The sequence below is a fragment of the Suillus clintonianus genome (assembly GCF_016758775.1).
Source record: "Suillus clintonianus strain FC179 chromosome Unknown DEU56scaffold_55, whole genome shotgun sequence".
Lineage (NCBI taxonomy): Eukaryota > Fungi > Basidiomycota > Agaricomycetes > Boletales > Suillaceae > Suillus > Suillus clintonianus.
The window spans coordinates 87,919-99,805 of record NW_024539279.1 but is presented as its reverse complement, the minus strand read 5'-3'; the positions used below and the strand labels follow the sequence as shown (position 1 = coordinate 99,805).

The following is an 11,887-nucleotide window of genomic DNA, read 5'->3' as shown; positions in this document are numbered from 1 at the left end:
CTTCTGCCATTCTGGTGTCACGGTGCAGTACCGCACGATCCTAGCAGATCATTTGCGGTAAGACAGCGGCCATATCCTGTCATATCCTGCCATATCCTGCCATATCACCAGCAAATGCCACGAAGTTCGTGTGTGCAGGAATTCATCTTTGGGGATATCCTATCATGAGTATGTACCACCTGCGTAACGCCTAATGACTCACTGGCAGATTGATTATCATCATCTTCTCAGTATCTTCTCGCATTGCTGGCATGAGTAATTGTCCGATTGGACGTGGGGTTAACAAGGGATGTCGAAGACGTCGTTTTTGGCAGAAGCTCTGAGATATATAAAATCAAAAACCTCAGGAACTGACTTATTAACTCCCGTGTGGGCACTATGAACCACACTCATCCTCCTGTGCTAATCGTAAGTGATCTACCCACGATGGATGTTTGCGCATCAATGGAATTCCGCTTTCTTAGGTAGGCGCTGGCCCGGCGGGTCTGGTAGCAGCATTGACGCTCCTCCAAAATGGCATCCCAGTGCGCATCATCGAGCAAGACACCAAGCCTCGCATCGGACAGCGCGGTCCCGGAATATTTGTTTGCCATTCATCTACGTTCACTCGCGGTCTTAACTGATACACACTATCTAGCCACGTTCCCTCGAACTCTTCAACTTCCTGGGTGTTTCAGATGTCAATGATATGGGGAAACCATTCCCTTGCATCCGTGGGTACAAGTTTGGGGTGGCGGAACATACGCACACGGAATTGGTTGTCCCGCGTACACAAAATACCCCATCGATACCATTCGTACGCGGATACATATCGTTCGCTCAAAACATCTGACTGATAGATCTTTTTCTAGAACGTCCCTAAGTTGATAGGTCAGCAACTCTTGGATGTTATTCTGCGACGCCATCTGGACAAACTGTCGTGCTCTGTCGAGTTCGGAACCGAGCTGCGCTCGTTCAAGCAATCCGATGAGGGAGTCACCGCTGCTCTCGCAAAGAAACAAGGTGACGATGAAATATTAGAGACATTCGATGCTAAGTGGATGATCGGTGCTGATGGTGGTAAAAGTGCGCGACACATTGAAACAGAATGAACTAGACTGAAGTTCAAACCACAGGTACCGTGCGGAAACAACTTGGTGTCATGTTCCCGGGAGAGGCTATGGCTGAATTTCGGATCGTCACCGGAGATATTTGTTTAGCAGGCCCTGGTCTTGATAGAACGGTGTGTCCGTATTCCATTGATGGAAGCGCTCTTATTCAGCTTTTCAGTATTGGCACCGATTCGGAGATTTGAATGACAAATGGTACGTGTACTTTCTACCCTCGGTGGTGTACATTGAACCACCCACAGCGTCTCCTTGCGACCAACAGACGAAGTTGGAGAGGATGGCTGGCACTTTTTTATCTTGGGACGTGACATAGACATGACAAAACTCTCGCAAAACGAGGAACTTATTTTCGAGACCATCGCATTGCTGAGTCCTATGGAAATTACGTTCAACAAGATAGTTTGCGCGTCCGAATACCGGTGCGTTGTGTCTCTTCTGTGTGTCTGTGCGAGTTTATCAGTCTCCTTCAGGGCTAATGTCCGCATGGTGGATAAGTTTAGCGATGGGCGAGTCTTTCTTGCGGGCGGTCTGTAGTTCTGTTTTTCAAGCATACCTGTGCTCATGAGGTCTCTTCATAGACGCTGCCCAGTACGTCTCTTTTAAGTGACCTACAAACAGCTGATGACAGGTGTTCAGTGTCCACAGTCCAACCGGTGGTCAGGTAGGGAAGTCAGATCAAATGCCAATACGTGCTAATGTCGTTCTGAATAGGGACTCAATTCAAGTGTGCAAGACGCCGTGAGTCGGGTAAATGCAGGATGTATGACACGGCTGACCGCCCTGGACGCTAGTTCAATCTGTCTTGGAAACTTGCTCTCGTTGAAAAAGGACTTGCCGACAAGTCGCTTCTCGAGACATATAACGAAGAGCGTCTCCCTATCATTACCGAGATGCTCGAGGTGACCACCTCGATCCTAAAGCGTGCAATGACGGCAGGAGGCACGGACGCCTGGCGTACCACTCTCCTTTACATGCTCGGCATTCATTGCCGCTTCAGCAGCATCGTCCTCGACGAGTTTTCCATGCCAGTCGAGGGGAAGCCTATCAACACCTACAGGATACTTGACGAGACGGAGCTTGAGGCTGGGGACAGAGCCCCTGATGCACCCAAGCTACTCCATGTCCAGCCTGGAGAATCTGACTTAATGACGCTTTTCAGTCTTTACAGACCCTGGCGTCACACAGTCGTTGTTTTTGTGCCAAGTCCCACAGATGCTACTCCAATCTTGGCCGCACTAGAGCCATATGACAAACATATTGTGCAGTCAGCAGTCATCCTACCCTCATCAGCACCAGCAACACCCGTCGCATCTCCTGCCGACTTCGTTCTTCTTGATCAGGGCGATCATGCTTTTTCCGCTTACCTCGTCGAAGCTACCCAAACCAGAGTCTTTGTGATACGGCCAGATGGTGTGATTGGCGCAATTGTTCATGGTGCAGAGGGGGTGAAGAAATATTTCTCCAGAATATTCCGCGATATATAGAATGACTCGAGTCCATCCATTCCTTGTTCAATTGCAACTCATGTATCTTCTTCAGTGACGCACACTCGGCTTTCGAAACTATCTACACAAATCTATGCACCTTTGAAGTCTGATGAAGTGACAGAACCAGATCATTGTTGATGGCAACAACATGCATAGTCGGCTGATAATAGACCTACGCATCTAATGTCCAATTGAAGTTCGGCCCTATCTCCAGATCTACAGTAGGCCAATCAGTTGGAAGAATTGACAACAACGATCGTGCCTGCCATACAAAGAGACACGTCAGCTAGGTATCTTCCTTCCAAAGCCTAACACAATATTATCGATATTGGCAGTCAGTCGTCCTTCCCCCTTCATCATGGGAAGTGCTCGGTAATAACTGAGAGGCATTTTGGTGACTTGTCTTTAGTAGAGGCAATATCCGGTTTCTGGTCGAGAGGTCATATGTCGATGACTCGAGTTCGATGGATCATCCAAATCATTGATCACGGACAGAGTGGGGCTTCAGTTCAGGTCGCGTCCATCGACTGACATTGTATAGCATCAAGGCCTAAGAGGGACTGGTGGGGCATAATTTACGAAATTTTATACGGCATTCCTTTCCATGCGGCTTGAGACGTGAAGAATATTCTCTTTCTGGATGCATCAATTGTTCGAGTAGCACGCCTCGAGGAAGTATTTGTATTTAAGAGTTCTCCAGTGCCAGCCCGTGGCCTCATGCCACGGCTCATGTGTATATGCCATTGCCACCCATGCACCCCCTTTCTTCAAGGCATAGAGGGGACAAAGTACAGAGGTGTTCCTCACATTTTTGATCCGTACACGAGGAGGACATCGCCATGATGATCTTAATAAACCCTGTGCAGAATGGATAGGTGCACATCACAAGCACATCCCGCTCTGGTACACTCTACTATACTACTGTTGGCTAGTCGAATGAATCCTTTGTTTCGATCAAGCAAGCTGACATGGTGTGCGGAGTCCTGACAAAACCATTGTTTGTGCTTCCTCTACATGCAGCAACTGAGTACTGATCATCAGATCAATCAGGTTCAAACTTTACATGCTCTTGGCCACGCCGACAATGTTTTCATCAATACTAGTCGTAGTTTCAGGCTCGTCATCCTGTGCAATTTTATCTAGCTTATGCAAATGTTCGTCACCTGCAAATGTCAGATCCCCTGGGCTCAACATAGCCACGAGCAGATGATGTACCGAGCCCAAGTCCACCACCCACCCCACCCATATAGTAGGTACCATTGCTTTCCTCACGATAAGGTAAGTCCTGCTGGTTCTCCAACAGCGGGAGATCTTCCTCGACATCTTCAAATGCAGATATTGCAGATGGTATCTCTTCATTAACCTGCAGCACATCAGTAAACTAGTATGCGCTGTACAGAACTGGACAGAACTGGACAGTGCCCAAGAGTGACAGCTTGGTCCCTTTTGGACAATGACTCACAGACCACCCTGTCTGTGTCACACTGCACAGAATCTCACAGACCTTCCAGTGACTGTCTCATTCACAGAACTTATACTTAATTTTGGGTGTCACTCTCTGCACAGATGCTCACAGACACTTCCAGTGGCTGCCTTGTGCACAAAACTCAGACGTGAAACACCATTGGACAGCTAGCAAGATAGTATGCAGTAGCACAATAGATCATATTGATAACAGAATGGCAAGCAAAATGACAGAATGCAGTACTATGCAGGAGACAGAAATATTCGGACACAAGCATGGACATGTAAACACGAAGCATCAGTTGAGAACAATCTGCAGGTGGTCGTGTCGAGCTTCTGCAGCTCCGTCGACACCCAAACTTGCGGCCCTGCATGGATGAAATTAGTATCAAATAATCCACACAAAAGCAACATCCTCACCACCCAGCTTCGGCCCACTCCTGCAGTCGCACCAATAACTTAGGACCATGGTATGGATCACGAAGGATGTGAAGCATTGTGACCATTTTGAAGTAGATAGAGCTGTATTCCTTTACAGTAAACTTTGGGTAATACTTCCCATTGCCGTTCTTGGAGAGACCGTCGAGGACGCAGTTGTACTATAGAGAGAAAGCTTGAATCAATATATTATAATGTCAGGTAGAGGAAAATACTATATTGCCGCGCCAACCAACGCTAGACACGACACGGGCAATTGGTTGCGGAATATGTCTGGTCGCCTGTGTGCGATTCGATAAGGTCCCATGTAAAAAATACGATAATGGAGTCACAAAGTGCAGGATGAGCGAAATTCTTAGTTTTCCCCTAGAAAGATTCTTTGAGTATAGACCTAGTCAGCGCAAGATCACTTACAAATTCATCTAATCCAAAGTGTAGGAATTGCGGTCCTTTGGCTAAGGCAGCAGCAGCGTGTTCAACCCACTCTGTATTGGGTGACGTCGATAAAGAGATAGCGAGGAACAAACACTAATCCTCAGTTTGGCAATTCCCGTGGTCAGCGCCACCGTCAAGTGTCAGATCGCACTTCGAATATATCAAACAAATGCACTGTATGTTCTCTTGTACAATATATCAATTTTATTCTGGACAGATATTTACTGTATATAGCGCATCGTCGTAGAATGAACATCTCAGTCCTGTCCTTACTGACTAGAGACTGAGATGTGAGTATTAGAACTTTATCCCACTCAATCATTCACTGACTCGTATTAGATTAAACCTTTAGGTATGTACATACAACGAGTCCTGTCCTTACTGACTAGAGACTGAGATATTAAACCTTTAGTTCTGCTCCTCCTGCGCCCATAACCTTAACACTCTGCACGTTGTTGAATGGGGACCGAGGGCGGGGGAATGAGCTCGTACGAATGGGGTACAAGGCTTGTGGCAGATTTCTTCAAGTCAGATCACCAGGTGGCAAGATCGTTGTACAACTGCGGTGTAGATCCGTATCAGTGAGAGCAGCGGGAATGTGAGTTTCACACCTACCAGCCGAGCCATGTTAGACTTTTGTTGTGGCCAGATCCCTGAATTGTGACATGAAATAGATTGATTTAAGAGAAAACAAGTGCTTACCGGCTTCAAACTGTTTCTCATCCTGGTCCCATACAACTAAAACTGAAACAAGAATCTCGCATACAGGCGACGGTAAATCTTTAACTAAAGCTGGGAAGGGATTCTCCACGGCACGTTGCACACAACATTCTCCTTCAGCATCCTCAAGAAAACATTTCCATCGCGGACCATACCATGCTAGCTGAGTAGGCTTTGGCCCATCAAGTTTCGTCAATCATTTAGTTTTAGACCGCTGGATTGGTTGGTCATCATTGGACTTGATTTGATGCAACAAATGGAGGGTTTCAGGATCTGGAAGGCATGGCTAGCCATTTTTCTTGTGGTGGTGTCTCAATACGTCGTCAGGCTGCGACATCATGGTCTGTAAAGAAAAAAGAGTGAGTCTCGCTAAGAACAAGTTCCATCGCCTCACCTGAGTGTCCTGCGGCTGTGGCTGCATCGGCAAGGTGTCTAGGGGAATCTTGAAAGGTAACTGTCAGCACGACACAGGTGAGTCAATTCGTCATACCTGTGAATTGTTGGACCGCTGAATGGATGGCATAGAAAGACTAGCTGTACGTGAGACACTGGTCTGCGTGACGGCATCATCTTTATCGTGGGAATATTGAAACTCGAATTCCGGTGTAATAGGATGAGTGACTTGAGGTTGCAAAGGGTCCTCTTCCCCGGGGAATCTTATAACTTGTATTAGTAAGATTGTTTGGGGGGCAAGGGTAAAAGGCAACTGATCCTGGTGGTTTCCCTCTGGGCACGCAGGGGAGTTGCAAATAAATTACCTGGATGTTCAGTGCGACGTCCACCAACCTCCCCCCAGCCAAACTGCTGGCAACTCATCTCCTCCTGGTCCTCCTCCTGGTCCTCTTGTTCTTGTTCTTGTTCTTCTTCGTTGTTGTTGTTGTTGTTGTTGTTGTTGCTGTCTTTACCATTGTCGTCAATGCTAATATTTCCCTCGGATGATCGAGGCTCAACTCCATTAACGTCACACAAGGCTGGGTCGAGGTTCTGGTCCAGAAAGCCAGTTGGTGGTGCAACCGAATGAGCTAGATAAGGGCCGGTTACAGTGTTGTGAGCTTGCTTCCCAGCAACTTTCCTCCCACCAGAAGTATATGAGCTGAGATCTGGGTCGGGAGGGACAGTAGGTGCGTGTGTAGCAGCAAACCCAAATCTTCCTCCAGTTTGACGGAACAAGAGATCAATAGGCTGTAAGGGTTCCACAGGACTGATGTCTACGTGTGAGGTGTCAGGAACACTTGTAGTTGCTGATGAACTATATGGTGGGGGCGCGGCCTAGATGTGAATGATCAACATAAATTAAAATATAATGATGCATCAAACCTTTGGATGACGACTTCAGGTCTTGCTGCGGGGTGGTTCTGGAGCCTGTGGGTTGACAGGAACAGTATGTAATGCTGCGTCTAGTTCGACAGTGGTTTGACAGATCGCCAGTGGAAGAGATATGAGTGAGGGGGATGCATTCACTAGGGGTACAGAAGGTAAGGTGTGGTTTTTATATGTAAGTGAGTGGCAGTACAAGGTTAGTACTTCGGAACGGTAAAGGGGAACTTCGTAGCCGGTAGTACAAAGGGAATTCCGTAGCTAAAGGAATGACATTCCTTACAAGTAGAATCAAGGGATGTAGAGCCCTTTGGTTGATGTACCTGAGTCGGAGCCTCTAACAATGCGCCAATCTTCTCCAATTGAGAATTCCTTCCTCCCATTCCTGCATTGGCACAGCTGGAACTTCTACCAGGTTTGTCAGTGCTCGCTGCATCTAGACAGAGGGACACGAGCGGCGTGCTGGATGCCTTGACAGGTTCTGCTGCTCGGGGCTTCTTGGGCTGAGGCTGAGACACCTCTAAACCTTTGCGCTTGGCCTGTTTCTTCTTGGGGCTGACAACAGCGCGAGGAGGCATGATGCAGCTGCAACAAATTTGAGTAGAAAGAGGAATAACTAATGAGCAATTCTAGACTCACCAAATATTTTATACGATGACACCTCAAGGTTGAAAGGAATCACGGGTTCTTCCTAGGCAAACATCACGGCTTGAGATGAATTATCTTGAAGAATCGTGAGTAAGATGAAGAGCAAGGAGAAATATGTTCCAGCCGCCACATGCCTACTAAGCGAGTGACATGCAGTGCACCAGTGAGATCAACTTGAGTAAGAACAAGTAGTATATGACATCTCCCAACAGCTAAAACTCACTGTATTGTCCACTCCCTGGTGTGCCAACCTCCAAACCAGTCTTCTTTGTACCACCACGCTCAGGTCTTCTCGAGATCGGTGTAGAGAGTGATATCTCTACAGGCTTGTATCCCCTGATTTCTACATCAACCTCATCCCTATCCACAGGTAGGCGTGACTCTCCTGCGCTTTGCGCTGACCATGCGCTGACTCCCGCGCTCGCGCTAAGCGTGCGCTTTCCCGCACTTTCATCAGCTTTCATCAGGTCCATCCATCCATTGTCTATTCGGTCCATAGGTGCGTATTACATACATATATTGGTTTTCTGACAGTTGCTGTCACCTTACATACATCTGTGACATTCTTTGGCTGCATTCTCGCGCTTCCGCGCTCTTCGGCCGCTTTAGGGCGCTTTTTGCTCGCTCTTCGCTAGCTATCCTCTATATATACTGGGCTTTCTGACAGAAGGTTCCACACTTAGTTACCCATTAGAGATTTGTACTATGCCTTAGAGCACACCTATCTATAGCTAGGAGTCATACTCTCCTTCCCTTATCAGTCTATACATCCACTTGATATCCATTCCTCGCTTCTCACACGATCCAAGACCTCTCCCAGCATTTGCGCTCTGCAAGCGCCGCTTTCCCACACTTCATGCACATACTGCGCATTTCCCACACCCTCCGCTTACCTTGCGCGTTCCCGCGCTTCGAGCGCACTTAGTCGCCCGATTTCTGCCTGACTCAGCTTCCCCTAGAGGCCGAACATATCGCCCTCACATCAGAGCAGATTCCTCCAAGTCTGTTCGTTGTACCCACATCGGACTTGGAGAGAAATTGCTTCTTTGAGATGCATGTCGAGGCGAACTTGAAGAGTAATGAAAGGTAGGCGAGTGACAGTGTATTGGCTTGGTATGGTGAGATGAAGAGAGAAGATGAGTAAGGAACACATGTGCATGTAAAGAAACATGAGTATTGATATGTGACTGTGCTAAGGAAACACTGGAAAGGAAAGTACAATCATGCGGCTACAGCTAACTTAGTAAGGTCAATCCAAGTCATAAATTCAATCCGAGTCGTCTGAGTCCATCATCGCCGCCGAGTCACCCGAATCATTCTCCAACTTCTGAATCAAGTGATCTGCCTTGTGCTTCTTCTGCTTGGCCGATTGTGGTATAGAGGTGGTAGATGGGCCCACTTCTGCAACCCACTTCATACATCGATTAAGTTTTTCAGCAGATTTCTTGAGATTCTCGTTGGCATATGAGCGCTCCTCGTCGTCTTGGAGGGCGGCAAGATGATGTTCCAGCAAATTAATAATGCTGTTGAAAGTTATCGGTGTCTCCATGTTGTCCTTCAAGATTGCCTGCCACTCCTTTGCAAGGGGGATAAGTTTTGCGAAGTATGGGTCAAATTTTTTTTTTCGACACAGGCCTCCTCAGATGAAACTGCGAAAAAAAGACCTTCCTCAATTGGCATACCTCCAGGTTGAGGTTTGACCAGCTATCCGGCAACAAGTTGGGTACAGACTCCTGGCGCTCCTTGCCCTTAGGACCGCTGTACATGATACAAATATAGGTGAATACAAAAAAGAGGGACTTAAGGTCATCCACATAGCTTTGAGAGATGCAAGATGGTGGCAGCACCAAAGTTTTGGACAAGGATTTCCGCGCTTCTTGTTGTGCTGTGTTGGCCTGCAATTCCGCAAGTTGTATGAGAAGCGCGCAGGACATGAAAGAGATTGTGCCCTAATAAATCAGTCAATAAAAATTTATGTGTTTGAGTTAAATATATTTACTGTACCGCCAATAGAATATTCATCATTCGAAGTGATACGCACTGCAAACTCCCAATCAATTAAGAGCCCATTACTATCATTGGGCTCCCCCATGATCATCACAAAAAATTTCTTTGTATCTAACAATGTACTTTCTACTACATCATTCACAGAATGATGTCATGATCATACACACAAAATTTCAGAACAAATTCATCAAGGCCAATGTTATCCGCTTCATCTGGTGCTGGGGATTCACACCGTTTCTCAGTGTGTTGCCACTGAAGGCCATTAAGTACATTATGGCCATGGCCAGTGCAGCCACTCACTGCACCCTGCATGAACAGGGGAAGGGGTGTTTGGAAATTGACCCCTTTGGCGGAGAAGCCCACCATCAAAAGTTCAAAGATATTATCAGGGCATTTGGCAGTCTTATTCCCACTGAGAAGGCCGAGTTTGAGATATATCTGCAGTATGTGTTGGAAATTGGACTGTCGCAGGCACGGAACCCATCAACATCAGACTCGGAGTAAACTGCAGTTGACATTTACTGTTTGTTCTTCTCATCTGTTGGATGTTGTGAGATTGTCTTTAGCTGGGCATTTGAAACAGTTGTTGAGGCTCTTTGTGAAGAAATAGGGACATGGAACAGATGAGATGCCAAGGTCTGTGATGGTGTCCGTTGGATGAGACTGGCCCTGTAAGTATCTAGAATGAATGGAAGTAAAGGTTACTGCTAGAATGTTTGTCACATTGGGATCATGCATATCTTGTTGATTGTACTCATCAAGCTCATTAAGTTCAGTGTACATAGATGTTGAGGTCAGAAGCCTTTCATCATGGCACAGGATCTGTAATTGATTAGACTGAATTTGCGAGACATTTAAAGCTGATCCTAGTCAGCAAAGCAAATATATATCCTATACCAATAATATATAAATAGCTAGGATAATTAATGCAAGGGTAGAGTAGTCAAAAACATCAAACTTGTGTAAAATGTGATTTGTTAAGTTATTGTTCCTATAGAAGAATCCTATAGATATCCTGGAGTACCTAGATAATAGAGAGAAAGGGTGCACTATATAATAAGGTCTTGTCCTATGGTTCTGAGCTCCTAATACATTGTTTACACTGTTGCATAGATGCTAGAGATCATATTTCAAAGGCTCTCTACCTATTAATTGGCATATGAGAACAAATTTTGTATATATGCTATATATATGAATGTAGAGCGCTTCAGGGGGTCAAATAAAGGTGGAAATCTCTTCATATATACTCTGAAATGCAGTCTGAATATACTAGAACACTTCCTTGTCAAAGGGGCAAAAATACAAAAATGTTCAAGATCCCAACTTATTTTGAATGGTCCCTGGAGAAGGAGACACATAAACAAACAAAAAAATGGTCTATTATATTGTATTATATATGTATATACCAAACTACTACTTATATACAAGGAGAGACCTATTGTGGTGTAGTAGCAAAGATACAGTAGGGTGGGGAGGGTGTGGAAATCATTAATATTGTGGAGATTCCCAAATTGGGTAATGTTTTTGGTGTTATAGAGAAATTCCCAGTAGGTGGCCAAAAATGTGAAGCTATGAAGTATGAGAATATTGTGGTGAGTGACCAAAATAAGTGTGGAGGAATTCCCACAATTGGTGGCCAAAAATGCGAAAATATGCTAGAAATAATACATGCATAGCTGAGATTTAAATATATCCTAGATATGCATCATGTATCTATAATGTAGAGGCACAGGCTCTTGCCCAGAAAGGATGTATTCATGTGTGTGGACAGCTACATTGAATGATGTATCATGATTTTGGACTAATAAACCAGTTTTGAGATTATTTTTCCCCACTAACAGGTGATAGAGGAGCATACTCTTGTCTAGTGATTTTCCTCCTCAATGTTCACTCAAGTGTACTGAATTTTACAAGGCCAAAACCAGAAACAGCATGAATTTTTGGTAATATATTTTAGTCATTGACAACCCTCTGTAACTGCAACTACTGCTCTGGTTGTAGACCACACTGTTTTAGACAACAATGGCTCCTCCACATCATGTTCGTCCAGCAGCATTACTTCCCCTTCAGTTTTCAAAACTCCTGCCTTTAATTTATTTTCACCACCTCAAACACTGATTCCACCATTCACAATCATCTGCATACAAAATATGGTCCACACAAGAAACTATGTACCCTAGAATTCTCCACTGCATCTGCCACAGCTACTGTATCCACTCACTCCTCGGCAACTCAGATCTCCATTCTTTTGTTTGTCATTAA

General features: G+C 45.6%; 3 protein-coding genes across 3 annotated transcripts; 1 reads left to right on the top strand and 2 right to left on the bottom strand.

Moving 5' to 3' along the window:
- Positions 1 to 163: 163 nt before the first annotated feature.
- Positions 164 to 2,696, top strand: DEU56DRAFT_455824 (uncharacterized protein). Its single transcript, XM_041346316.1, has 12 exons — positions 164 to 168; positions 232 to 408; positions 465 to 584; positions 638 to 796; positions 852 to 1,065; positions 1,116 to 1,222; positions 1,270 to 1,304; positions 1,352 to 1,635; positions 1,688 to 1,697; positions 1,746 to 1,770; positions 1,821 to 1,847; positions 1,901 to 2,696. Exons 2-12 carry the CDS (start codon positions 379 to 381, stop codon positions 2,591 to 2,593), a joined length of 1,704 nt encoding a protein of 567 aa, XP_041206573.1. The 5' UTR covers positions 164 to 168; positions 232 to 378; the 3' UTR covers positions 2,594 to 2,696.
- A 545-nt stretch (positions 2,697 to 3,241) lies between these two features.
- On the bottom strand, positions 3,242 to 8,115 carry DEU56DRAFT_757596 (uncharacterized protein; the record flags this gene model as incomplete). The annotated part of the gene is made up of 18 exons (XM_041350147.1): positions 3,242 to 3,454; positions 3,565 to 3,606; positions 3,834 to 3,959; positions 4,059 to 4,080; positions 4,101 to 4,110; positions 4,171 to 4,228; positions 4,371 to 4,428; positions 4,481 to 4,659; positions 4,913 to 4,983; positions 5,545 to 5,586; positions 5,636 to 5,825; positions 6,048 to 6,107; positions 6,144 to 6,316; positions 6,412 to 6,922; positions 7,294 to 7,586; positions 7,610 to 7,661; positions 7,757 to 7,791; positions 7,842 to 8,115. 18 exons carry the CDS (start codon positions 8,113 to 8,115, stop codon positions 3,242 to 3,244), a joined length of 2,409 nt encoding a protein of 802 aa, XP_041206572.1.
- A 770-nt stretch (positions 8,116 to 8,885) lies between these two features.
- On the bottom strand, positions 8,886 to 10,408 carry DEU56DRAFT_757595 (uncharacterized protein; the record flags this gene model as incomplete). Its single annotated transcript, XM_041350146.1, has 7 exons — positions 8,886 to 9,194; positions 9,301 to 9,376; positions 9,419 to 9,567; positions 9,660 to 9,736; positions 9,793 to 9,877; positions 9,926 to 10,063; positions 10,331 to 10,408. 7 exons carry the CDS (start codon positions 10,406 to 10,408, stop codon positions 8,886 to 8,888), a joined length of 912 nt encoding a protein of 303 aa, XP_041206571.1.
- Between the last annotated feature and the right edge of the window lie 1,479 nt (positions 10,409 to 11,887).